The 26,050-nt window shown below is 41.4% G+C and overlaps 1 protein-coding gene across 1 annotated transcript; it reads right to left on the bottom strand.

Annotated features, from left to right (window-relative positions):
- Positions 1-4,194: 4,194 nt before the first annotated feature.
- On the bottom strand, positions 4,195-7,851 carry LOC307095290 (G-protein coupled receptor 83-like; the record flags this gene model as incomplete). Its single annotated transcript, XM_079764537.1, has 4 exons — positions 4,195-4,846; positions 5,289-5,422; positions 6,682-6,807; positions 7,426-7,851. The coding sequence occupies 4 exons, from the start codon at positions 7,849-7,851 to the stop codon at positions 4,195-4,197; spliced, it is 1,338 nt and encodes a 445-aa protein (XP_079620663.1).
- Between the last annotated feature and the right edge of the window lie 18,199 nt (positions 7,852-26,050).

Below are 26,050 nucleotides of genomic sequence, written 5' to 3'. Positions count from 1 at the left end.
TTTTAATAACATAGTGTTAGCATCTACAACAATGTACAAAATAGTAATCTAATCACCTAGAAAAATGATGATGGTTTTGAAAAGATTCCGGAGTTCATTTATTCAAACAGATAATTGACTAAGTGACTAAAAATTAAAATTTAGATTTGGAATATGCATTATGAAGATTTGGTCATATTTGTTTTAAAATATAATAAATCTTTGTGCACATTTTTCTGTATATATATGCATGTATGTATTCTTATATATGTGGGAGTATATGTATGTTCACATATGTGCATCTGTGTAGGTGTGTATAGGTGTATGTGTGTTTATGTATATGTGTGAATGCATGCATATGTGTGAGTGAATGTATGTGTGATAGCACACAAAGATAAGTACAGGATGAGAGGGAATTTTCAATGAAAGAGGCCTTCAGTTCAGAACACCTAAGAGTAAATCTATGTTATACATATACAAATAAGTAACATTTAAAATTGACTACCAGCATCTCAGATATATGTGTCAGGAGATAAATTCCTCTAGTCCAAACATATCCAGTGAGGTGTGGTATTGGACCAGCTTCATATAGCTCTTAGTTTAATCAAAACATTTCTTTAAATGTCCTGGATTAGACCAAGGTACAGTTTCATGGCATTGGAAAAAGGCTTGTATGTGCATTTGGATGTGTGAAAAAGGATAATTTGGCAACTTCTCCCATCCACCATTGCTGTAATTCTCTCTGTTCAACTATACATTTAAAAAATGGTGTCCTTCTGACAAGAAGGTGACACTGCTAAAACACTATCAGTAGTTAATACACTTTACACTGTTTCTCAGAAGTGAAAATGACTTTTGCAGGGCTATTCAAAGAATAGTTTTGTTGGGTCTTCCAGATGGCTGATAACCCATGTCCAGAAAAAGGCTGGCCAGGGTGAGTGGTGCAGTCTGTAAACAGACACATATGGGGTTTTGAAACCACAATCCCATAGTTCTTTAGCACCATGCTCAAACCCACAAAGCTAAATGGCTGCACATGGGTTAGAGCCTACGACCTAGCACTCATTAGCACCATATTCCAATTAAATAAGTCCTCTTCAGCCAGAAACTACGTACAATGGTAGCACCCCCAGACTTGGCTGGGTGTTGAGTTCAGATTAGTTGCTGCTGAAAAGAATCTAAGCAAACCCCACAAAAAATCAAACTAACAAAGGGCCCAATTCTTCAAGCATCCTGTCAATCACCAAAGCTGATGGGTAGGAAAAGTTGAGGCAGCAGCAAACACTGAAACTGGATCATCTGTCAAGCATGGAACATCCCAGATATTCAGCTTTACTGAGGTGTGTGTGTGGAGTGTCTGATTCTTTGGAGGATAAAAGTGGGAATAGGGAGGAGTGTTCCTGGGAAGGGGAACACTAAATGAACATACAATAGCACAGTAGTCATTTAAATTACAATTACATCTCTTTAATCTGAACTTCTCTTAAGTCTAAGTAGGTAAAGGAACATATCAGAGCAAGGTATAATTCCTTCAGGAAGCACTGGCTACCTCAGGACATTTTCACTCTACTCTCTCCTCATGAGGAAGCAGAGTCTTAGACAATCAGCCTGATTGTCCTGGGATGTATCCATCCTTCCAAAAGGAGAATGAGAAAAACAACTCTGTTCTTAGAAGAATGAGGATATACATAACGAGAAAGAAAAAGATATCAGCAGAGCTCACCACTCACAAAGACTATCAATTTTAAAAATAGCTGAAGCTGAAAGGTGAATGTTCAATTACAATGATGCCACTAGCAGATGTGGTTATTTATTTAGTCCAGGACTTCTCTAAATATTTAATCCTGTACTTATGTAAATATAATTATTTTTAATATTTATAGTGTTTTTTTTTTATTTTGGTGGTGAGAGTAGGAAGGAAAAAGAGATAAAAGGTTCATTCATGAAAATGAAAATATAAAGAAGCAGAGATTAAACTACCCTTCTTTCCCCTCAAATTGTTCTTGATCTAAAAAAGGGATGCAATACTTTAGCAAGTATGGAAAATTTCCATAGATTCCTGGAGTTCTGACTTCAAATTAGCCAATTTCTGCTTTCACCAGGTAGGATGACTAGCTAGAATCTAAACTCCAGTTAATCTGCTTTGTGCCCCTGGCTTGACACTTTCCAGAGGAAACTGAAGGATTAAAAGGACTTTGAATAACATGTTCTTGGTAAAAAGACAGTGATTAAGATGAGAAGGGAAGATGATTGAGGATAATGAGATTGAAGCAGAAACACACATACACTCTAAAGAGATTATGATAACCTGTTCTCAGTACTGCTAAAACCAATGGGTTTGGTCAGTTGCTATGAAGTGCACAGCAAATGGAGCAATAAAACTCTGAAAGCCAGCCAGGTGGGCCTGGAACTTCTAAGAATCTCCAGGGTTATCTTGTGGTGATAAAAGTCTATTCTTCTTGTTGTTGTTGTTAGTTAGTAGCTATTTTATATTTTTAAAAAAGTTATTTTGATTCTTTGGGGGTGATGGTGAAATATAAAAAGGAGGCGGAGGAGGAAGTGAAGAAAGCCAAAATGCTGTGCAGATCCCAAGACTTCCATTAAGGGTTAGAGAAGTCTGAATTCTGAAGATAAGAGAAGAGAGAAATATTGGAGAGAGTTGATGAACAATAATTAAAATGCAAGGAGAAAGCAGTAGTTTAAACTATGTATCAGAGTTCAAAGAAGTGAATGATGAATGGATAGATAATAGAGGAGGAATGAAGAAAGGACAAATTAGAAAAGGGTTACCAAAGAAGGAAGAGACTAAGGAGGAATGAGGGAGCTGGACATGGAGGAGGAGGGGCAATAAGAGAAGTAAGGAGAGAAGAAAATGAAAGATAATTAAGGGAAGAGGAAAGAACTGAAGAAGAGGGGAGAAGATGGGCAGAAGTAGGGAGAAGAGGGGGAAGGAGGAGAGGAGGGGAACAAAGGAGACATGGAAAGAGGGTGAGAGGAAGGAAGGAAGGAAGGAAGGAAGGAAGGAAGGAAGGAAGGAAGGAAGGAATTTGTAGGAAGTGGAGAAGGAAAAGGAGGAAAAGGAGAAGGGTGGAACAGAGAAAGTAGAAGAGGAGAAAGTGCCAGGGAGAGAAGATAGAGGGGGAGAAAAGGAAATGAAAAGGAGCAGACAAGGATATGAATAGGGAATCAGGGGGAGGAGGAGAAAAAACACATCCTCATCTTGGCATTTTCCTGACACACATAGTTATACCTTTCAAAGAGCCTTAATAACAATGTCTCCACATGAAAGGCGATGGCAGATAGTTACTTCCTCCTCATCTCTCTTGAGTTGAAATCCTCATAGGCCTGAGGGATGGAAACAAATCAACAGTGAACACATTACACTTTCTCTTTTTCCAGAAAAAGAGATGTATAAGTTTACATTAGATAAGGTATGTTAAATGTAGAGTCAAGAAACAGGGAGAATTTTTGGATTTTGCAGTGCTAACTTGGGCACTTGAATAGTCACTGGATTTAAAGGAAAACTATCATCAAATTATTGTATTTGCATTCTGGAGAAATAACCCAGGTGATGTAGAGTGAACCATTTAACTGCCTTGTCTTTTCCTGTAAGGTTTCTCATTCTCATTCTTCCATGAGGAGATAAGACTACTTGCATTTATAGGGAGCTCTAAGTTCCTAGAGAACCCAATTAAATTTCAGAAACTATGAATTTCTCTTCCGTTATTTCTCTGGGAAGATTTTGGACACAATATGGACATTGACCTCTTGTTCATCTAAATAAATGTAAGTAATCTTTGGGGGCTCTGAGACAATGTCTAAGATGTCAAAACACAAGTGCCATGGCCAGGTGGGCACACAAAAATGGAGAAGGGAACAGTCTCCAGAATCAGAGATGAAATTTAGGAGACCCAAGTCATAGTGTAACTTTCCTTTGAGTTATGTAAAAACATCTCTGATGAGCCTGAAGATCTAATATCTTCAGTTTACTTACTGTTGGGAGAGAAAAAATGTTGGAAAGGAAACAGGAGAGAAGACAGACAGAAGAAAATAAAAGAGCAAGTAAGACACATATGGTGGCTCACATAGTCTCCATCTCTCAAATTCCAACCCCTTCCTCCATTCCCCCAAAATGTAAAATGAATGAAACTTATTATTTTGGTCCCACCCTATCTGAGTTTTTGAGGATGGATAATCTATCGCGGTCTGGGCAGCTTAAACTCTAGGCACTGGGGGGTAGAGAAAGGAGGTTTCCATCTCTGGGGATGGAGGAGGACTGGGTAGCTCATCAAAATCTTTGAATCGTGGGAATTTGGGCACTCCAGGATTGGGATCCATCCTAGCAGGGCGATGAGTGGGTGAGATGGAGCTCAGTTGGCGGTGCTCCCCTCTCAGGCGGCTGATTCCATCTAGTAGCATCTTCTGTATATCCATGATGACCTTCTGAACTTCAATATGGAAGCTATCACTGAGCCAGCAATAGATGTAAGGGTTGTAGCATGAGCTGCTAATTGCAAGCCAGTGGAGGAAGAAGTAGAGACCATTGTGGCTTGAGATGGATTCACTAGAGAGCAGCACCAGATAGACATTGAGGGGAAGCCAGCAGATAGTGTAGACAAGCACCACCATCATTAGCATCTTCAGACTTTGCTTCTTCTTCCCACGCTGGCAAATGTAGGTGTGGATATTGATGTCATCAACAGCATTATGGATCCACAGTTTCTTGGCCACATGACCATAGACAACCATCAGCACCATCAATGGCAAGATGAAGAAGAGCAAAAAGGTACTTAGGTCAAGATATTTCCATGTGGATTTTGAAGTATAGGAGAAACTGGGGAGGCATACAGTTTCTTCAGTTATGTTTCTAGGTTATAAGACAGAGAAAGCGAAACGTTAACTTACTTTTCCTTTTCCCTTAGCCCCTTGCCAGGTGTTATATGGCAGACAGGCCTTAAGAAAGAGACATATTTACTAATTGTGTCTGTGCTAGGACTGAAGGCTAGAGTTATAAAGCAGGGAGTTCTAGTGTTCATCAATTCCAGACATCTCATATGATATAAACAGAAACAATGGACCCCAAACAGAAAGTGGTATGCCTAACAACCCATTATCATGAGAGTTCTTGAGTACTCTTAAATTCCAGTTTAATAGTAAATTGAGTAAATTCCAGTTTAGAGAAATTTATTTTTGTATCCATGTTTTGAAATGTGCTATTCCAGCCCCTATCCCATTCCCCTTATTTCATGAGGCTTTCAAGGTCACAGGTTGCTCGAATCTAGACACTGGCCATTCTGTGTTTCTCTTACCCAATTTCCACTTGGTAAAGCTTTTGGTAAATGGCATGTGGCAAAGCAGCACAGGTGCTCACAATCCAGATGATAATGATGCAAACATTGCCTTGCATTGGAGTAATTCTGGATTTCAGGGGATATAGCATGACCTGGAAGAAAAGAGACCAGCCCAATTAAACAATCTATATTAAGGGTACTTACTAGTCATTATTCAACTCACATTCTTTTGCAAAAGTGCAAAGACTTGGTAGGTGGGTGAGTAATGTGCTTTGGGTACTAGTTCTGTTGACCAATGAGTGGTATTTTGTTTTATGAAAGAACAAAGTTGGTTAGTGTAGAGAGAAACATGTCAATGGGAAGATAGCAATCCAAGTGGACTGATTTCAAAGTTTCTGTCTCCCAGTTAGTTCAGTGGAGAAGAGGGATGGATGTCCAAAAGTGTAATATATTTTTTCTTTATCATATATTGATGGGTGAGCACTTCACATCCCTTTATCCTTTATCCCACTTGGTTCCCTTTATGTCTCTTTCCCTTATCCCTCCTTCCCTTCCCATCTTTATCCTTCATTGGTCAATCTTTCCTTCCTCCCTTCCCCTCTCCTCTCTTCCTCCATGCCCTCTCCCATCTTTCTTAATCTCCTATGACCTAGATTTCTCGATGGCCCCCTCCATCTGGTTCCAGACACAATGCCTTCAATTTTCCTCTGTGTTCTTCCCACTGCACTTGTTTCTTGGCTTCCTCCCAACTGATGAACAATATCTCATCCCTGGCCCTACCTCCTTCCTTTTAAGTCACTTCAATCCCTCCTCTTAACTCCTTCTTCCTCAATCTCTCAATTTATTTCTATTTCATTTGCTCAGCTATCACTGGCAGATTTCAAGCCCACCTCCCAGACTCAACCCACCACCAGTTCTGAAGCCACACCCTGCTCTGACTCATTCTTTCCCTCTTTCTTCCCTTAGCCAGTCCTGCAATGCAGCAAATAAAATTTTTTTCCTTAACAACAACAAAAAAATAAAATAAAAAGAAAATATGTTTTCCAAAGGAGAAGGAGGCCACTTTTAAAAAAATCATTTTATTACTCCATCTCTGTTTCCATAGCACCATATAAAAGATGATGGTATTTTTGTTACATAATATTTGATATGGCAAAAGTCTGTAATTCACATTTTGCAATCCTCCTAATACATACATACATACATATATATACATATATGTGTGTGTGTGTTCTCTCTCTCTCTCTCTCTCTCTCTCTCTATATATATATATATATATATATATATATTCACATAGATTGTCTCAAGGAACTCAAACATTTTAAATTATTTATGTTCTTAGCTGCTTCCATCTATCTAGAAGAAAAACTTACTCTTTTATAAGACCTGAAAAGCCCTGGGAAACACCTACCCGATGTCGGTCCAGGGAAATAGCAGCCATGGTCATCACTGTTACATAGGCACAAGAGTACTGAGCAAAATGACTGAGGTGGCATGTCATCTTCCCAAACACCAAGGAATTACACAGATAGCGCACCTGTGGGAGAAAGGACATGGTGAGGCACCAGGACTCAGCGCTGCGTAATTCCCCTCTTACAAGCTCAAAATAGAAGTAGAAAAAGCTTCCTTGCTTCACAAACTGCTGGCATTATTGTCTCAGGAAGGAAATATTTTCACATTGTAGCTATCATACCCTCTCATATATTTCCACAGAAACAGCCCAGTTTGAAGATGCAGACCTCATATCACAAAAATTGTTAGCCACATTCCATTCCAAGCACTGCGTAAATAAATAAATAAATAAATAAATAAATAAATAAAAATGGGGAAACTGAAGCTAGGTCTTTGTGACAAAGCTCACCCGAAACAGCTCCGCACCCCTTCCTTAAGCCACCCACACACGTCACTCAGCCTCTGACAAGGCAGGAGATTAATTCAGCAATGCAATCACAATCATGGCTGTAGCTCCCCTCCCCTCTAGGTCCAAACCGTTTACAACATCTCTCAGCCATTCCTGTCTCTACGCACTTTCTTAATCAACTGTACCCGCTTCAGCGCTCCTTCCCACTACGCAGCTCTCTCTGCTGCAAATGCAAAGTTGTGTTTCTGCTCTCATGGCCTGAGTCCCAGGTCCCCTCTTCAGCACCCAGCTTACCATGGTGAAGGGAGAGCTGAGAAAAGCCAGCATCATGTTGGTCACGGAGATGTTGACGACAAAGAGGCCGGTGGCAGTGTGCATCTTCTTGTACTTCATAATCACATGGTTTAAGACCCAGTTGCCCAGTATGGCAGCAAATACCACTATGGTGTACCCTATTACTAGCCAGAACTGTACCCGCTCATCCTGGGACACCATCTCCGAAGCCATAGGAGCTGCTGTGTCATCCAGGTTGCCAATGTTTGAGATATGGCCAGGTAGCTTATGGATCATGGAGAGCACGCTATCCTGGCCTGAGCTACTAACCGCGGACGCAGCATTAGAAATAGCCTGCAGCACCTGCGAAGCGGTGGAGGTGATCAGATCATCAAACCCACTTGGCACACTCAGAGCTTCGGGGGTGAGCTCGTCCCCATAGCTCATGATGCTGGGGTTTGGGAAAGCCCCTTGGGGTGATTCTGTGGTCGGGGCGTCCAGCTTGACCCCTTTGTAAAACCTCAAAATCCTTAAGCTATTGGGTCAGGGAGAGCCAAGGGAAGAGAGATGGAGGGGTAGGGGGTCTCCACGGAGCGCTGGGCGAGCACTGCTCAGCGTTATCCGGAGAGCTCTGAGTGGAGAATGCACTCTCCAAGGTGTGGGAGGGGGTGGTTGGGAGGATAGCACGGAGGGGACCCGAAAGAAGGAAAAAGACAACCGCTGGACCTGACTCGGAGTGGGCTGAGCTGAGCTGGACAGTGGAGCGCAGGGCTGGCGAATTCGGCTGGCTCCAAATGTTCCTCAGCTTGGGGTGCGCAGGCAGTGCAGGTTCTGAATTCAGGGAAGCAGCGCTGGGCGTTGCTTCCTCCTTCAGGCAGTTGGGGGTCGTTCAGACTAAATTTCTGTCCCCTTGAATCCGTCTGTCTTAGGCCTGCAGTCGCTGTGCTCTGAGCCAGTGAAGTCAGAGCCTTCTGCAACCGCACTTTATAGAAAGTCTAAGGGGCTCGCGAGAGAGCCAATGGGGAGCCGCGGTTGAAGCTCCGCCCTGTCCATCCCCGCTCGAGAGCTAAAGGGGTTGGCAAAGTCTTTGCTGCTCCAGTCTCAGGTCCCCTCCTTTCGCAGCTCTTCCCTGGCACTCCCTCCCGCTTCTTGCTGCAGCTGGAAGCCCAGACTTAGGGGATCTTCTCTGGGCAACCCCCATGATCTGCCTTCTTCACCTTCCTTTGCCCTTACTCTCTTTATCTTCTGCACCAGTGCCCAAAATACCAGCTAGGAGCTGTGGCACAGGGAACTGAGAGGGGGCTGCGGCGACCATGGTGACTACTGACAAGCTGGAGAGGCCTCATTCGGTACCTAGTTGGCCTTGTAGGGACAGTGGTTACCAGGAAGTGTCTGCACAAATTTTGGGGTCGTGCAAGAAGAATGAGGCAGGGGACAGTTAAAAAATTGGGAGGGAGACATTGTAGAGTCTCTGGAACCGCGCGAACCCAGCATAATGCTGATGCTATGCTTTCTCCAACGTGAAGCCACCAGCTTCAGATTGCATGCAATGACCACCGTGTTTTGTGTCCAGCCTCCTAGGGGGGCACAACACTTTTGTCCAACACCCAGGGGGTACCAATTTGGGAACTGAATGTGGCATGTTAGTGGGGAGACTGAAACAGTGTACAAGGAGGGTTTAGGATTTGGGGAGTTTTTGCAAATAGATTGATTTTCCCAGAGTCTGATGCTGCAGGGAGTGGGAGATGGAGTTCAGTCTTCAGAGTTGCAGTAGAAAAGAGACTGGGGTTGAGGGTTCAAACACTGCTTTTTCTCTTTAGAGTTTCAAGTTGCCTCCTGGAGAAGGGATCTAGAGACATTTAAATCACAACTAGAGCAGCTGAACTGCTTCCCTAGAGGTAGGGAACACAACAGTGCCCTGAGCCTTTCAGAGTTCAAGAGTATTTTTTACCTTACAACCTCTCCCACCCTGCCGCCACTAATTTACAAGTAGATAAATGGAGGGTTGGGATGGAAAGAGCTTAAGGAAGGTCATACAGATAATTATCTAAAGAACCAGGACTAGAAATAAGAAGTGTGGAACCTGACAGCCCAGGGCATTTTGCTCTGCAGTAAGCTGTCACTGAGAAATCCTGGTGTTTGTTTCAACCATAGTGTCAAGGCTTCCTAGCCATCACTTCCACCTCCCCACCCCACCATTTAGAAGGGACTGTGAAAAAAGCCAGTAAACGTACCCTTCTTTTCCTAGAGGAGTCAGTAAGGGAACCACATGTTATCAATAACTATTTATTAAACCATAAGCAGAAAGTCATGATCATGATCATCATCACCATCATCATCATCATCATTATCAACATCATCCAGGAATCAGCTTATCAATCAGCCACAAAGGAGGCTAGCAAACTTCTGCCGTGTGTGTGTGCGTGTGTGTGTGTGTGTGTGTGTGTGTGTGTGTGTGTGTGTGTCTGCCCTGGCCACATCTGGCTATTTATGGATTAAAGAACAGTTAAGGAAGAGACTAGAGAGTTTTGCAATCTTTCTGGGGTATCCCCACTTGTGGGGAGAGGGCAGTTGACAGATTAACACAGAATGACTAATCATAAAATCTAACTAAAGCTAAGTTTTATGAATGGGAGCTAAGTCCTCTGAATACAGACCTAGGATTGGAAAAATTATATGGTTATCAGGCAACTTCTTAAAAAACAAATAAAGAAAGAAAAAGACCAACAAAGAGGAAATTATAAAAAATAAGCTGTCTTGTTTGGGGTGGCCCTCAGAACAGAGACACACAAACAAACACATTTAAAGAAGTTTATGAATGTTGACTCTACCACATAGATCTACACGAGAGCTGGGAATCATTGATGTCTAGTTTGATCCCTCAGCAGCAGTTGCTGAAGGAAGACCACCAAGAGACATGAGCTGAGCATTCAGGAGGCATTTTCTCTGTATCTGGCCCTAGGAGGGCTTCCAAAGGGCCTCAAAGGACTCCAGATTTGGTAAGTAATGAGGGACATGTTGACATGTAGTCAAATATAAGACTTTTCTATATTGGAGAAGTGCAGAGGTTCTGTGGCAGGGACCAGAGTGGGCGGATCACATAGGCAGAAGCAGAACCCAAGAGCTGAGATACTAAGACATAGTCTGGCCTCCACCAGCCTCTTAGTCATGGTCCTTACCATCTTTGGCCTCTTTGACCCAGAGTTCCTGTATCTCTCAAAAGGGGTACGCAATACCTAACTCCCAAAGAAGTGGGAGTTCCATGCAAATACATTCCTAGATTGGATTTAACAAATAGAAATATTATGCAGATTATATTATACATCTTCAAACTTTTGACAACACTGCTGTCTTTCCGCATCCCAAGCACTGATGCACATGTGAACTAAAGCCCACGAGCTAACTGAAACCTTGCATGGCATCTTTAGTTAGTTAGGGGACAGAGGGATGACTGAGGCTAATAGCCCATCCATCTATCCACTTCATCAGTGGTAGAGGGGGCTGCCTGGCTGTCTTTGGGCTAGGTGCTATGGAGGATTGGAAGAAGAAAACTCAGCACAGTCTCTGTTCTTGAACACCTTACAATTACACTAAGGAAAAAAAATCCACCCTTGGGAAATAATTAATTACAGGCAGGTGCAAAATATGCAGACAGTCAATGATAGAAGAGCAAGCAGTGTAGGTGTGGCATGGGGATTAAAAAGGTTTTGCGGAAGAATTAGCATTTGAGCTGGGGTTTGAACTATCAGCTGGACAGAAATGAGCAGAGAGGAGGAAGAGAGGGTGGTGAAACTCGGGCCCTCAAAGAGCAGGAGAAAAGCCAGAAAGAGGGGACATTGCTCCTGTCTCATTCCAGGGACAGGGAGAGAAAAGGTTTTGAGTGGAGAGTTTAGTAGCTGCAGTTCTTATGTATTTCTCTAGCACTGCAGGCTTTTCTAGGTATTTTATGTGAAGATAGAGAGTTGAAGAAACTAGTTTTACTGTGACCATTGGGAGAAGACAAGCTCCCTGGCATAGTAAGAGCCAGAATAGACATATTAATTCATGTGATCTTTTCAAATTATCTGTCCATCTATCTCATAGCTTTGCTCAGGCAAAACAACTCTCAGGTTTTACAATGGTGCCCTCTGGAGGTGGTTAGTCTTAGCCACTGCAGACCATTCACTTAATGTACAGTTACATTTCACATTGAGTTTCCTCTCTTCTCTAAAATCAACACCACTTTCCCCCTATAACTTCCAAGTTATAAAAATACAAAAACATGCATCTAATCACACAAAAACCAAACAAACAAAAGGCATAAAGTATCTTTCACCAGACTTCCAGTGACAGAGCCAACCTTGGTTTCCTGGCTCTCAGTATAGTCCTCAGTTCTCCCCAGTGAATCCCTGAATGTTCAGTTCCTGCTCAAATCCTGACAAAGATACAAAAATGGCACAGCTGCTTCAGTCAGTCTCAACATTCAGTGAAGACTTAGTAAAGTTTTCCTTTAAAATCCAAGGTCCAGGGATCCAGGAAAGACTGCAGTGGTCATCCTTAGTCCCAACATCTGCTTAACCTCACTCAGATAAGAAATCCTCTGACACAAGGGTAAACCCTGGTGCAAGCATAATCTATGATACTTATCTTTCCCCTTACCATGTTTTTCCTCTCTTAGTATAACCTTCATTTCAACTCCTTGTTTTCTATTGGCTACCCTGTTTTTGTCTCAGTTTCTATTCAGGCCTGGTGCCTGCTTGGAGCCCTTACTTAATGTCTAAGTTCTTGCTGCCTATCTATAGGGTTGCTTGTGATGGTCAGCCCCTTCTTACTTCTATTAAGTAAATTCCACCAGATTGGTCCCTCTGGTGCTGACAGATTGTGATGGACTTATGACAAAAAAGCATCCATGGCCTTTGGGTATTGTGCCAGGCTCACCAGGCTGTGCTACCATAGATAGCAACTTCTTTTAGCAACTTCTACAGTATTTTCAGCTGCTTGACCCACTCCCAGGCAGTATTCCCAAGTCAGATACTAATTTCATTCCAATATCCCATCCTCCCTGCTGTAGCAACAAGCAATCCATGATGCTTCACATCTAATTTCACAAGTTTCAAAGTTCAAAGGCTGTCTTCTCAACAAAATTACCTAATTGAAAACAATAGCCAAATATTCTACTGTCCAGGAGGTCACAGATGACTATGCCAAGTTTTAGTCAATGTTGTTGTGGTCACAGGCAGCTATAGAAGGTTATCCCTGTTAGAATCCATGAACTAACGTACCAGGAAAACCTCTCTAGATAGAAGCTTCCAGCTCCAGAGAAGGAACAGAAACCCCAGTACGAGGAAGAGGTAAACAATAGAAGGGAAAGCCTATGGTAACACAATTTTAAATGAGGACAGAGATTACCCTGTTGTTGCCAACTGCTGGGGGCTATGGGTAGCAGGACCTAATGGGACAATCAAAGGTGAATTCCTGAATTTAGGAGTTCCTTGGCTTTCAACTATGACATCTGCCAACCCAGTGAAAGTGTTCCATTTCCAAGAAGTTTCCAAGCCTCAGCTTTCAGCCCTCCAGGGAGAGGAGTTGGCATAGTAAGCCTGCCTGTTCTACTGCAAATAAGAGATGGTTAAGCTCTTCATTGAGCCAAAACTTGATTTCCAGTGACTTCATTCCTGTGGCCTTACTTCAGCTCTCCAGGGCCACACACTATTTGTGTAATCACTCTTCCTTCTGCCAACTTTTCAGATATCTGAAGACAGTGTTCATGTTTCCCCTGAGTCTCTTTTAGTTGAAGTTGTGAGATAGATGGAGCCTTATAACTTAGAGGAAAACATTAAAAAAAAACAGTCCTTGAGAACTAAGAGGAAACAGTAAGGTAGATAGAAAGCAAGGTAAGCAGCATCACAGTGTCTGTTTGGAAAATAAATATGATTTGGAGGCCTCCTAGACTGCCTTTTCCTCAGGGAAATTTCACTAAAATTCTAATAAGAAAGGTTGGAAGGAGAAAGATAAAAGATACCAGCTCATTTATTTTCTTTTCTATTTGAAAATTACAGTTGACATACAATATTATATTAGTTTCAGGCTTACAAATCCATGATTAGACATTTATTAGTATATCATTTATGAAGTGACCAACTCAATGAAATCTGGTACCCACCTGCCACCATATATAGTCAAACCTTGGTTCTCATATGTCTCCCATGTCGAACAATTCGGTTCTCAACCAAGTTGTTCACAAAAAAATGTCTAGGTTGTCACACAAAACTTCAGTTTCCACCTGACAGCCTTTTCATGCTGATATCTGTATAATCAGACATGTGTCTCAGGCAACAAACAGCAAGAATGCGTGAGTATGAGTCAGTTTACCACTAAACCTCATATTTTTTCCTTTTTATATATTTTTATTGATTTCAGAGAGGAAGTGAGAGGGAAAGAGAGATGGAAAATCAATAATGAGAGAGAAACATTGATCTGTTGCCTCCTGCCTGTCTCCTACTGGGGATAGAGCCTGCAACCCAGGCATGTTCCCTGACTGGGAATCGAACCGTGACCTCCTGGTTCATAGGTTGATGCTCAACCATGGAGTCACAGTGGCCAGGCCAAAACTCACATTTTTAGCATCTCAGGAAATTATGCTGTGAATATTTTTGTGGTTTTTGTTTGTTTGTTTGTTTGCTTGCTTGCTTTTGTTGCTGCTTATTACTATTAAATATGTACAGTAAATTATCATGGATCCTAAGAATGTTAGCAATAACAGTAAAGTGAAAAGGAAACTTGTGAGAACAATAATAGATCTTTAAAAGTAAATAATTGCAAAGTATGATAGAGGTGTTTGTGTGCCTGATCTGGCTCCTGAGTATGGCATGATGAAATCAATGGTTAGCATAATTTTAAAACATAAAGAGGCCATCAAGAGTGCTGATGTTGCTAAGGGTGTAAAACTGCCCATGAAACAACAATCACAGGCAATTGAGAAAGGTTAAAACGGAATCATTTGGGGGGTCTGGAACATAATTCAATTTACATTATTTCTAATGGAAAAAAATGATTCATTTTTTGAACAAGTCTCTTCTCAAACAGCCTTCCAGAATGAATTAAGTTACTATAATATTATTGACTATATTCCTTATGCTATGCATTACATCCAATGACTATTCTCTAACAAACAATTTGTACTTCTAAATCTCTTTACCTTTTCCACTCATCCCACCAACCCTCATTTCTTTTGGTCCTGAAAACTTTGGCTCTCAAACTCTTCATAGCTGGGATTTGGAACAGTAACTTCTGCATCCTATTATACCTATAACTTGCAATGTAATCTGGGGGTAAACATTTCTCCTTTCTGGGCCTCAGTTTTCCAATCTTTACAATAAGGGATTGGGTTCAACTTTCTAAGGGCCCTACTAGATAAAATATCTTGTGATATGCATCACTATCATTATATACAAGATGCTATTTTTGACTTTTACCTTTCAAACTGCAAATTGAATTTAGAAATAACCAGAGATGTAGGAGATTTTCTCTACCCTTAACCCCTAAAAGTGTCCCTACATTGAAGAGTGGCTTCTTAGAGGTACCTTGTCCTATCTAATAAAAGAGTAATATGCAAATTGACCAAACCTCTGCTACAACAAAAAGCCACACCCACCAGCCAATCAGGAGCAAGTATGCAAATTAACCCAACCAAGATGGCTGTGGCCATGGAGCTGCAGCAAGCAGGAGGCTTGGGTTTCCCAACAATGGAGGAAGCCAAGCTTCCCTGCTGCCCTGGCTGGCCCAGGCTTATACTCAAGGCTACAAAGTTTCAATTATAGAAGATAAATAAATCCCAACAAAAATGGCTGCATCCACGAAGTAAGCAGGAGGCTTGGCTCCGCTCAAGGCTACAAAGTTTCAATTATAGAAGATAAATAAACCCCAGATACCAGGGCTGCCACTTGGGTCACTGGGGGGGCATGGCCGGCCTGCAAACCACCACAGGACCCTTGCCCAGGCCACCCCATGGGAACCCCCACCCTGATCTGGGACACCCTTCAGGGAAAACCAGCTGGCCCCCACCCTTGCACCAGGCCTCTATCCTATCTAATAAAAGAGTAATATGCAAATTGACCATCACTCCAACTCACAAGATGGCTTCCCCCATTTGGTCAAAGATGGCTGCCCCCATGTGGACACAAGATGGCTGTCACAAGATGGCCAGCAGGGGAGGGAATTTGGGAGGGACCAGGCCTGCAAGGGAGGGCAGTTGGGGGCGATCAAGCCTGCAGGGGAGGGCAGTTAGGGATGACCAGGCCAGCAGAGGAGGGAAGTTGGGGGAGACCGGGCCTGCAGGGAAGGGAAGTTGGGGGGGACCCAGGCCTGCAGGGGAGAGAAGTTGGGGGGACCAGGCCTGCAGGGGAGGGCAGTTAGGAGTGACCAGGCCTTCAGGGGAGGGCAGTTAGCAGTGACCAGGCCTTCAGGGGAGGGCAGTTAGCGGTGACCAGGCCTGCATGGGAGGGCAGTTAGGGGCAATCAGGCTGGCAGAGGAGCAGTTAGGCATCAATCAGGCTGGCAGGGGAGTGGTTAGGGGGTGATCCAGCTGGCAGGCAGAAGCAATTAGGGGCAATCAGGAAGGCAAGCAGGCAAGCAGTTGGGAGCCAGCAGTCCTGGATTGTGAGAGGGATGTCCGACTGCCCGTTTATGCATGATCCTACCTAGATTGGGCCTAAATGGGCAGTCAGACATACCTTGAGGGGGTCCCAGATTGGAGAGGGTGCAGGCTGGGCTGAGGGACACACCCCTCTGTGCATGAATTTAATGCACCGGGCCTCTAGTATCTAATAATACTCATAATAGTAAGTGAAACAATAATAATAGCATCTGGAGATAGCACTCCATTGTCTCTAATTTATCCATGAAAACACAAACCCTGTGTAGGAGCCACTCTTTAGAGGGTGCATAGAAGGGTGGAAATATTAGAAAAAGGTGAGATCCAGTAACTTTGAAAACACATTACCTTCCTTCTATCCTAAATGTGAGGGTCACATCATTTGTTAAACTTTCCATTAAACATGTATCTACTATGTTTCAGGCACAATTCAAGTTCCTTAGACCTAGCAATAAATAAGAAAGACAAAGTTCCTACCTTCATAGCACTAACATTCCAGTGGAAGAAGACTGATAATAGATAAGAAAGTAGATAAATAAGATAATCATGACAAGTCTCATCATGGCAAGTGCTATGAAGAAAATACAAATGATTGAAGTGATAAAGGAAAAGAAACTAGAGTATGTGTAGCTCATTAGATTCGATGAGGTAGGCATCTCTGGGAAGGTGATATTTGGGTTGAGACCTAACTGATGAGTAGGAACCAACCACGTAAATATCAGGGTTAGGCAGAGGGAAGAGCAAGTGTAGAGGCACTGAGATAGAAACAAATTTGGAGTGTTCAAGAAACAGAAAGAGGGCTAGTTGTTGTATCACAAATCAGCGAGTTGGACAAGACGCCTAATGAGCCAATTAGTTAGGAGCCAGATTACCTCTGTCAAATTCTGAGCAAACACAGGAGGGAGTATTTCCTTTTCATATTCTTCTAGTTCTTTGTGTAAGACAGCTTGTAACCTTGAATACATATTATATCTAATGAAACACCTGTAACCTTGGATGAACAAACACTTGGAAGAATATGTGAATTAATATAGTGTATCAGCCCCTTTAGATGGCTAGCTTGCAAGGTCAGACAGTTAAGTTTATCTTTTCTATTCAAGCAAAAAACAAAGTTATTTTACAGTCTAAAATAACAGAGTTGACCTACGGAATAAGAGACTGTCTAAGGATAACAGAGTAGTTCAAACAAGAGTTTCAAACAGCAGTTTTTCCAAAGGAGGGACCACTATACTTCATGGTATAGGGACAGAATGTAATAAGCAAGGAGAAAAGTGGTTTGAGATAGTTCTTATTCTCAAAGAGTAAAAATACTAAAAAAAATAGGCCTTTACCAGCATAGAGCATCTTAGAATCCTCCAAGTGCGTTCTTAATCATGACTTCAACATTTGATAGCAACCTTCCCAGTTATATAAAATTATCCTCACTTTACTGACAAGGCAAGTGAGGCTTGAAAATTATATGCTCTTGCTCACAAAATTAGGATTTACCACAATACAGAATGTGGGGGGTGTTTCTCTCTTTTCCGTGTCCATCTCCATCACGGAAAAGGAAACAGTCTGGTTGCTGAGTGGAGTAGCTGGGGATTAAGAAATTAAAGAAAAAAAGAGACCAGAGGCAGAAATAGATTCATAAAGCTGGGAGCTAGGTGGGCTCCATTCTCTCTAATGGAGAGACAGCAAGCACCCGAGCCAGGCAGCAGGTTTATTTTATAGGGTCAAAGGAGTTTATTTGCATTCTTAACTAGGCCCTAGCATTACTGGATTTACATATCTAGACCCACCCCTGCTGACACCTGGACAAAGGTAAGTAGTCACTGAATAACACCCCCCCCCCCCGCCTTCTTGGTGGGGGGGGGGCGTATAACTGGGGACACAGACTCTGCCAGTGCCTCGGGCTCAGCTGACAATTTAAAGAATGTCCATGTGCCTTCCCAGGAGGCCCTCTACAACAGAATTGTTTTGTTTTGCTTTGCTTTCTGATTCCATATTCTTTTTTATTATAGACTGTCGCATGCCTCTACTTTGCTGCCTGTAATGTTGCATTATTTCCACCCTAAGTCTGGCCAATTAATAATAATGTGAGGCAGGGAGTTTGAAGGGATCAGCAAGGCATAAAGCACAGCCATAAATTTTAGCATTGGCTGAGTGGTCTTTTTGTGTATGCTGTGATATCTAATGTCTATTGGTCTTGGTGGTTTTTAAAACTTCAGGTAGGACACTGGCCACCAAGACAGGTGAAGGAAATTGGCTGGGAAGATGTTATTATAGATTCAGGGAGCGAATGTTATCTAATACTTGCACCCTCTCTCCAAGCTGCTTACCTTCTTGCCTTAAACATTCAAACTTTTGAATTCAGAAATGGCTTCCTAAATAATCATTAGGAGATGAGAGATACTGATCATGGAGATGACTCTCCCATATGGATCCCATTGTTCCAGGTATCACACTGAGTTGTAACAGGCTAGTGATTATGTACAAACTTGGCCCCTGAGGTAAAATGGGAATGAAAAGAAGGCATTATTCACTGCATTTGTTTGTCATGGTCAATATTCTGTCTTTTACTGTCCTTCATTTTGATCTCAGAAAAAAGAGTTTATTCCAATATTGCCAGCAGCATGGGAGAGCAGCAGGTCATCCACAAAAATCTGCTCTCTAGCCCACCATAAACCAGCTGCTTATATAAGTAGAAGTACAAAGGAAAGTAGGCAAAAAGGGCAAATGAGAAGTTTACAGATATACAAAAGGGCTGGGGATCTTCAGAGGGCTTAGTGATATGAAAGGGCTGGGGGTTACATGGGGAAATAGCCAAAGGGTAGGCCAAATGGACAGTTAAGAGGTAAGCAGGCTGGAGATTGCAAAGGCCTGCAGGTATGCAAAAAGGGCTGGGGATCTTCAAAGGGCTGGTGATTCTGGTTTCTGTCTCTGATTTCTGCAACAAAGTTGTTAATCTTTCCATGATAATAGGCAGTTCCAAATGGGGAGGAAAGTCTCCATCTCCAGGTCAGCTCCCAGGTCCTGAGTATGACTGCCAGCAAGGTTAGAATGTGCCTTCTTTAATCAATCACGGTTAACAGAGCATGATTAATATTTCTCACAGTTCTAGCTGGTTCCCTAACATTCTATTTCTGCCCCTATCAGAACCAAACTCCTTGGTTTCCTGACAGCAAAAACAAATGTTCTTGTCATTAACCCATTGTACGCCATAAGCGTCTGTAGATGCAAGGGGCGGACCTTCCCCACATGCCAAGCAGATCTATAAAAGAAAAATGTTTTCCCTAAGTGGCAGCCCTGACCAACTGTAAAATCATTTTTTCATGAGAATTTTCAGCTGAAAATATTCAAGACCACCCAAATTGTGAGAAATATATTTATTTTTATAATATTCGTTGCAAATTGAATTTTTAAATTAAATTCAAAATATCGTGGCATGTGGGGGATGGTATCCGTTTTGGACGCATGGCATTTAACTGGTTAAACAGATTAACAGCAGTGTGAGACCAAAAGGGAGCGTGTTCTCCACTGAGGGACCAGATCCATGGGAGAAGAGAATAATATAACGCAGAGCAGAGACCATAAAGGCGGATATTTAAGCATCTGGGCTAATGATTTCCAGACCATTGCCCTGATAGGGTCATTTTTTAATCTGACTTGCTTTTAAAAAAAATTAAATTCTTTATTGTTTAAAGTATTACATAAGTCTTCTTTTTTTTCCTTTGACCTCTCCCTGGCCGCCCCCAATGGCTGGCACATGCCCTGACCCCTCATCCCCTGTCTGTGTACATTGGTTATGCTCACATACGTGCATACAAGTCTTTTGGTTTATCTCTTACCCTCTCACCCCCCCATCTTCCCTCATACATTAGACAGTTTTTTTCGATGTTTTTATGACTTTGGTCCTATTTTTGTTCATCAGTTAATGTAGTTCATTATATTCCACAAATGAGTGAGATCATGTGATATTTATCTTTCTCTGACTGGCTTATTTTGTTGAGCATAATACTCTCCAGTTACATCTATGCTGTTACGAATGGTAAGAATTCCTTCATTTTTACAGCAGTGTAGTATTCCATTGTGTAGATGTACAACAGTTTTCTAATCCACTGATCTGCTGATGGGCTCTTAGGCTGTTTCCAAATCTTAGCTATTGTAAATTGTGCTGCAATGAACATAGGGGTGCATATATCCTTTCTGTCTGGTATTTCTGTTTTCTTCCGATATATTCTTAGAAGTGGGATTACTGGGTCAAATGAGAGTTCCATTTTTAATTTTTTGAGGAAATGCCATACTGCTTTCCACAGTGGCTGCACCAGTATGCATTCCTAACAGCATTGCAAGGGGGTTCCTTTTCCTCCACATCCTCCCCAGCACTAGTTGTTTGTTGATTTGTTGATAGATACTCTGGCAGATGTGAGATGATGGTACCTCATTGTTTTGATTTGCATCTCTCAAATGATTTGGATCATGTTTTCATATGATTTGAGCATGTTTTCATATGTCTTTTGGCCTTCCTAATGTCCTCTTTCGAAAAGTGTCTATTTAGGTCCTTTGCCCAGTTTTTTGATTGGGTTATTTATCTTCCTTTTGTTAAGTTGTATGAGTTCCCTATAAATTTTGGAGATAAAACCCTTATGGGAGATAACATTGGCAAATATGTTCTCCCATGCAGTGGGGTTTCTTGTTGTTTTTGTTGATGGTTACTTTTGCTGTGCAGAAGCTTCTTATTTTGATGTAGTCCCATTGGTTTATCTTCTTCTTTGTCTCCATTGCCCTAGGAGCTGTATCAGTAAATATATTGCTACGACAAATGTCTACTATTTTTATGGTTTCCGGTCTTACACTTAAGTCCTTTATTCATTTTGAGTTTATTTTTGTGTATGATGTAACTTGGTGGTCTACTTTCATTTTTTTGCATGTAACTGTCCAATTTTCCCAACACCATTTATTGAAGAAACTGTATTGACTCCAATGTATGCCCTTGCCTCCTTTGTCAAATGCTAATTGAGAATAATGGCTCGGGTCAGTCTCTGGGTTCTCTGTTCTGTTCCATTGGTCTATATGTCTGTTCTTGTGCCAGTACCAGGCAGTTTTTAGGACAGTGGCTTTGTGGTATAGCTTCAAATCTGTTATTGGATCCATCCAACTTTGTTCTTCTTTCTCAAGATTGCTGCAGCTAATTGGGGTCTTTTTTTGCTCCAGATGAATTTTTGGAGAGTTTGTTCTAGGTCTTTGAAATATGCCATTGGTATTTTAATGGGGAGTGCATTGAATCTATAGATTGCTTAGGGTAGTATGGAAATTTTATGATGTTGATTCTACCAATCCATGAACATGGTATATTCTTCCATTTGTTTATGTCTTCCTCAATCTCTTTTTACAGTGTCCTGTAATTTTCTGGGTACAAGTCCTTTACCTCCTTGGTTAAGTTTATTCCCAGGTATCTTAATTTTTTTTGTGCAATGGTAAGTGGGATTGTTTGTGTTTTTTTTTTTTGTTTGTTTGTTTTTTAGTTTCTCTTTCTGTGAGTTCACTATTGGTATATAAAAAAAGCCATTGATTTCTAGGTGTTAATTTTATATCCTGCTACATTGCTGAACTCATTTATTAATTCTAGTAGTCATCTTATGGGAGTCTTTAGGGTTTTCTATGTACAATATCATGTCATCTGCGAATAATGATAGTTTTACTTTTTCTTTTCCAATTTGAATGCCATTGATTTCTTCTTCTTGTCTGATCACTAGGGCTTCCAGTACTATGTCGAACAGGAGAGGTGAATGTGGGCATTCCTGTCTTGTTCCTGTTCTTAGTGGAGATAGCTTTAGTTTTTGCCCATTGAGTATGATGTTGGCTGTAGGTTTGTCATATAAGGCTCTATTCTCACTTTGCTTACAGTTTTTATCAGGAAAGTGTGTTGGATTTTGTCAAATGCTTTTTCAGCATCAATTGATCTGATTATGTGATTTTTGTCTCTCAATTTGTTTATGTGATTATTGTGTTTATTGATTTGTGGATATTGTACCTGCCTTGCATCCCTGGAATAAATCCCACTTGGTCATGGTGTATGATCTTTCTAATGCAATGCTGGAACTGATTTGCTAGAATTTTGTTGAAGATTTTAGCATCTATGTTCATCAGGGATATTGGCCTGTAGTTCTCTTTCTTTGTAGTGTCTTTATCTGGTATTGGAATTAGGGTAATGCTGGCTTCATAGAAAGAGCTTGTAAGTGTTCCTTCCTCTTGAATTTTTTGGAATAGTCTGAGAAGGTTAGGTTTTAGTTCTCCTTTGAATGTTTGATAAAACTCCCCTGTGAAGCCATGTGGTCCGCAGTTTTTGTTTGCTGGAAGTTTTTTGGTTATTCTTTCAATTTCATCAGTAGTTATTGGCTTATTCAGGTTTTTTTATTCTTCCTGATTGAGTTTTGGAAGCTTGTATTTTTCTAGGAATATGTCCATTTCATCTAGGTTGTCAATTTTGTTGGAGTAAAGTAGTTCACAGTATTTTTTTTACAATCCTTTGTATATTTCTGGGGTTGCTTGTTTGTTCACCTCTTTCATTTCTGATTTTGTTTCTTTGGATCCTCTCTCTTTGTTTCTTGGTGAGCCTGGCTAGAGGTTCATCAATCTTGCTTATCCTTTCAAAGAACCAGCTCTTGGTTTCATTGATCTTTTGTATTTTTTTTTGTTTCTATAGCGTTTATTTCTGCTCTGATCTTTATTATCCCCTTCCTTCTTCTCACTCTGGGCTTTTCTTGTTGCTCTGTTTCTAATTCTTTAAGTTGTAGAGTTAGATGATTTATTACCATTTTTTCTTTTTTCTTTTTCTTTTTCTTTTTTTTTTTTTTTGGTAGGCCTGTAGAGCTATTAACTTCCCTCTCAGGGCTGCTTTCACTGTGTCCCATAGAGTTTGGATTGATGTGTTTTCATTGTCATTTGTTTCCTGGACGCTTTTTATTTCTTCTCTAATCTCTTTGGTAATCCAATCATTGTTTAATAGCATGTTATTTAGCCTCCAAGTGTTTGATTTTCTTAGATTGTTTTTATTGTAGTTGATTTCTAATTTTATGCCATTGTGATCTGAGAAGATGCTTGATATTATTTCTATCTTTTTGAATTTGCAGAGACTTTGCCTGTTTCCTAATATGTGGTCTATCTTTGAAAATTTTCTGTGTGCACTTGAGAAGAATGTATTATCTGTAGCTTTGGGGTGAAATGTTCTGAAGATGTTAATTAAGTCCATCTGATCTAGTGAGTCATTTAGGATTGCTGTTTCTTTGCTGATTTTTTGTTTAGAGGACTTACCCAGTGGTGTCATTGGGGTATTAAAGTACCCTAGTATGATTGTATTGCTGTAAATCTCCCCCTTGATATTTTCTAGAATTTTAAAAAATTGTATTTGGCTGTTCCTGTATAAGGGGCATGTATGTTTACCAGAGTTATATCCTCTTGTTGAATTGCTCCCTTTAGTATTATGAAGTGGCCCTCCATATCCCTTGTCATGGCCTTTACTTTGAGTTATAATTTGTCAGATATAAGTATTGCTACCCCAGGTTTTTTCTCATTTCCATTTGCCTGATAAATTTTTTTCATCCCTTCACTATCAGTCTGTGTGAGTCCTTTGTTCTGAGGTAGGTCTCTTTGAGACAGCAAATATATGGGTCATGTTTTCTTATCCATTCAGCTACACTATGTCTGTTGATTGCAGCATTTAATCTATTTACATTTATGGTTATTATTGATAGGTACATGTTTGTCACCATTTATATTTTTTATGCCTGTATTCCTTCTTCCCTTCCTATTTCTTCTTTTTACAGCAGTTCCTTTAGCATTTCTTGCATTGCTGGATTGATGATAATAAACTCCCTTAGTCCTTTTTGTCTGTGAACCTCCTGATTTCACCTTCAATTTTGAAAGATAGCCTTTATGGGTATAGTATTATTGAATTCAGTCCCTTGCTTTGCATCACTTTGTATATTTCATTTCAGTCCAGTCTGGCCTGATGTGTTTCTGCTGAAAAATCAGTTGATATTCTTTTGGGAGATCCCTTGTAGGTAACTTTCTGTCTCTATCTGGCAGTCTTTTAGGTTCTTACTTTGTCATTGGTGTTTGCCAATTTAATAATAATGTGTCTTGGTGTCGGTCTTTTGGGGTTCATCTTGTTTGGGACTCTGTGCTTCTTAGACTTGTTTGGCTTTTTTCTTCCCAACATCGGCGAAATTTTCTTTCATTATTTCTTCAAACAGGTTTTCTATTCCTTGCTCAGTTTCTTCTTCTTCTGGCACATCTATTATGCAGATGTTGTTTCGTTTTTTGTTGTCCCAAAGCTCTCTTAGGCTCTCCTCCTGCTTTTTAAGTTTTCTTTCCAGTTGCTGCTGTGCTTGCTAGTTTTTTTTTCTACCTCATCTTCTAACTCACTGATGTGGTCCTCAGCTTCTTCTAGTCCACTGTTGAAGCTTTCCACTTGGTTCTTTATTGTGGCTATGCCATTGTTCTTTTCCTCTTCATTCTTCCCCATTTTCTCTTGATTCTTACACGTTGTTGAATTTGTCTTCCATCCTTTTCAGTGTACCTATAACCATTGCTCTGAATTATTTCTCTGACAAATCGCTTGCCCCTATTTCATTTATTTCCCTTTCTGGTGATTCCTCCTTTTCTTTTGAATGTGGGTTGTTTCTTTGTGTCCCCATTTTTGCTGTTCCATTGTGATTGTTTCTATGTATCAGATCAAACTTCTATGCCACCCAGATTTTTTTAGTTTGTCTAATGTAGTAGATATTTTGTGGTCCCAGTGGTGCAAACTCTCCAGTCTTCTGGGCTGGGAAATCTAGGGATGCCTCCTACTTAGGATATTTGGGTTCTCTTTGTGTATTTGGGTTGAGTGTTATTGTCCCGTTCATGGATGGAATCTCCTCTCAGGGTACCTGGTTTTGTGGCTCATTCTCTGCCACGTTGACCAAACAGCACAAAATAGAATTTGATAAGGCATGATACAAAGGGAACAAAATACAAATGTACTCACAACACTGATAACTCCAATATAATGACCACCAGATAAAAGTGAATTAAGGGAGAGAAAAGAGTGCAAAAATGATATTGAGGAAAGAAAAAAATGGACAGAGAGAAAAGAAAAAGAAGAAAAAATAAGAATAAGAAAAAATATCCTATCTAATAAAGAGGGAATATGCTAATTGACCCTCATGCCATCGCAAAGATGGCAGTGCCCACAGCTAATAAGGAGGGAATATGCTAATTGACTGCCCTGCCCTCAAAGATGGCAGTGCCGACAGCCAATAAGGAGGGAATATGCTTATTGACTGCCCTGCCCTCAAAGATGGCAGTGTCCACAGCCACAAGATGCTAGCGCCCAGTCCCCTCAACCCAGCTGGGGCTGCAGGCCTTGCTGCGTGTTTGCCTCCAGAGTCCCCCAGTTCCCTCAGCCCCCCAGCCTCCCAGGGCCAGCCCAAGGCGCCGGCAAGCCTTGGATGGTGGCTGCCCAGCTGATGCCCGAGGTGCAGGCAAGGCTCGGATGGCAGTTGCCCAGCTGCCCAGGGCTGCCTGAGGTGCAGGCAAGGCTAGGATGGCAGTTGCCCTAGCTGCCCAGGGCCGCCTGAGTTTCAGGTCACCAGGGCCAACCATGGCTTGTGCTGCCAGCAGTGATAGCAGCAGAGGTGTGATGGGGTGTCGCCTTCCCCTGATTGAAGGGTCACCTCCCATCCCTGAGGGCTCCTGTACTGTGAGAGGGGGCAGGCCGGGCTGAGGGACCCCCCCTCCAGTGCACGAATTTTCATGCACTGGGATATATATATATATATATATATATATATATATATATATGAAGAAAGCTCCACAGAACAAACAGATAAACCAAATAAGGCAAAGTACAAACACCCAGAAAAGAGGGTGGGGACAGAATATGTAGAAGCAAAGCTTATATACAGAAAGTAAGGTTAAGAAATTGAATGAATATGGGGAGGACCTCAGTTCAGTATAGAGAAGGAAGAAAGAGGATGAGTGGATAAG

The sequence above is a fragment of the Cnephaeus nilssonii genome, assembly GCF_951640355.1.
Source record: "Cnephaeus nilssonii genome assembly, chromosome: X".
Lineage (NCBI taxonomy): Eukaryota > Metazoa > Chordata > Mammalia > Chiroptera > Vespertilionidae > Cnephaeus > Cnephaeus nilssonii.
The sequence above is the reverse complement of the archived record's forward strand: the minus strand, read 5'-3'. Positions and strand labels throughout refer to the sequence as shown.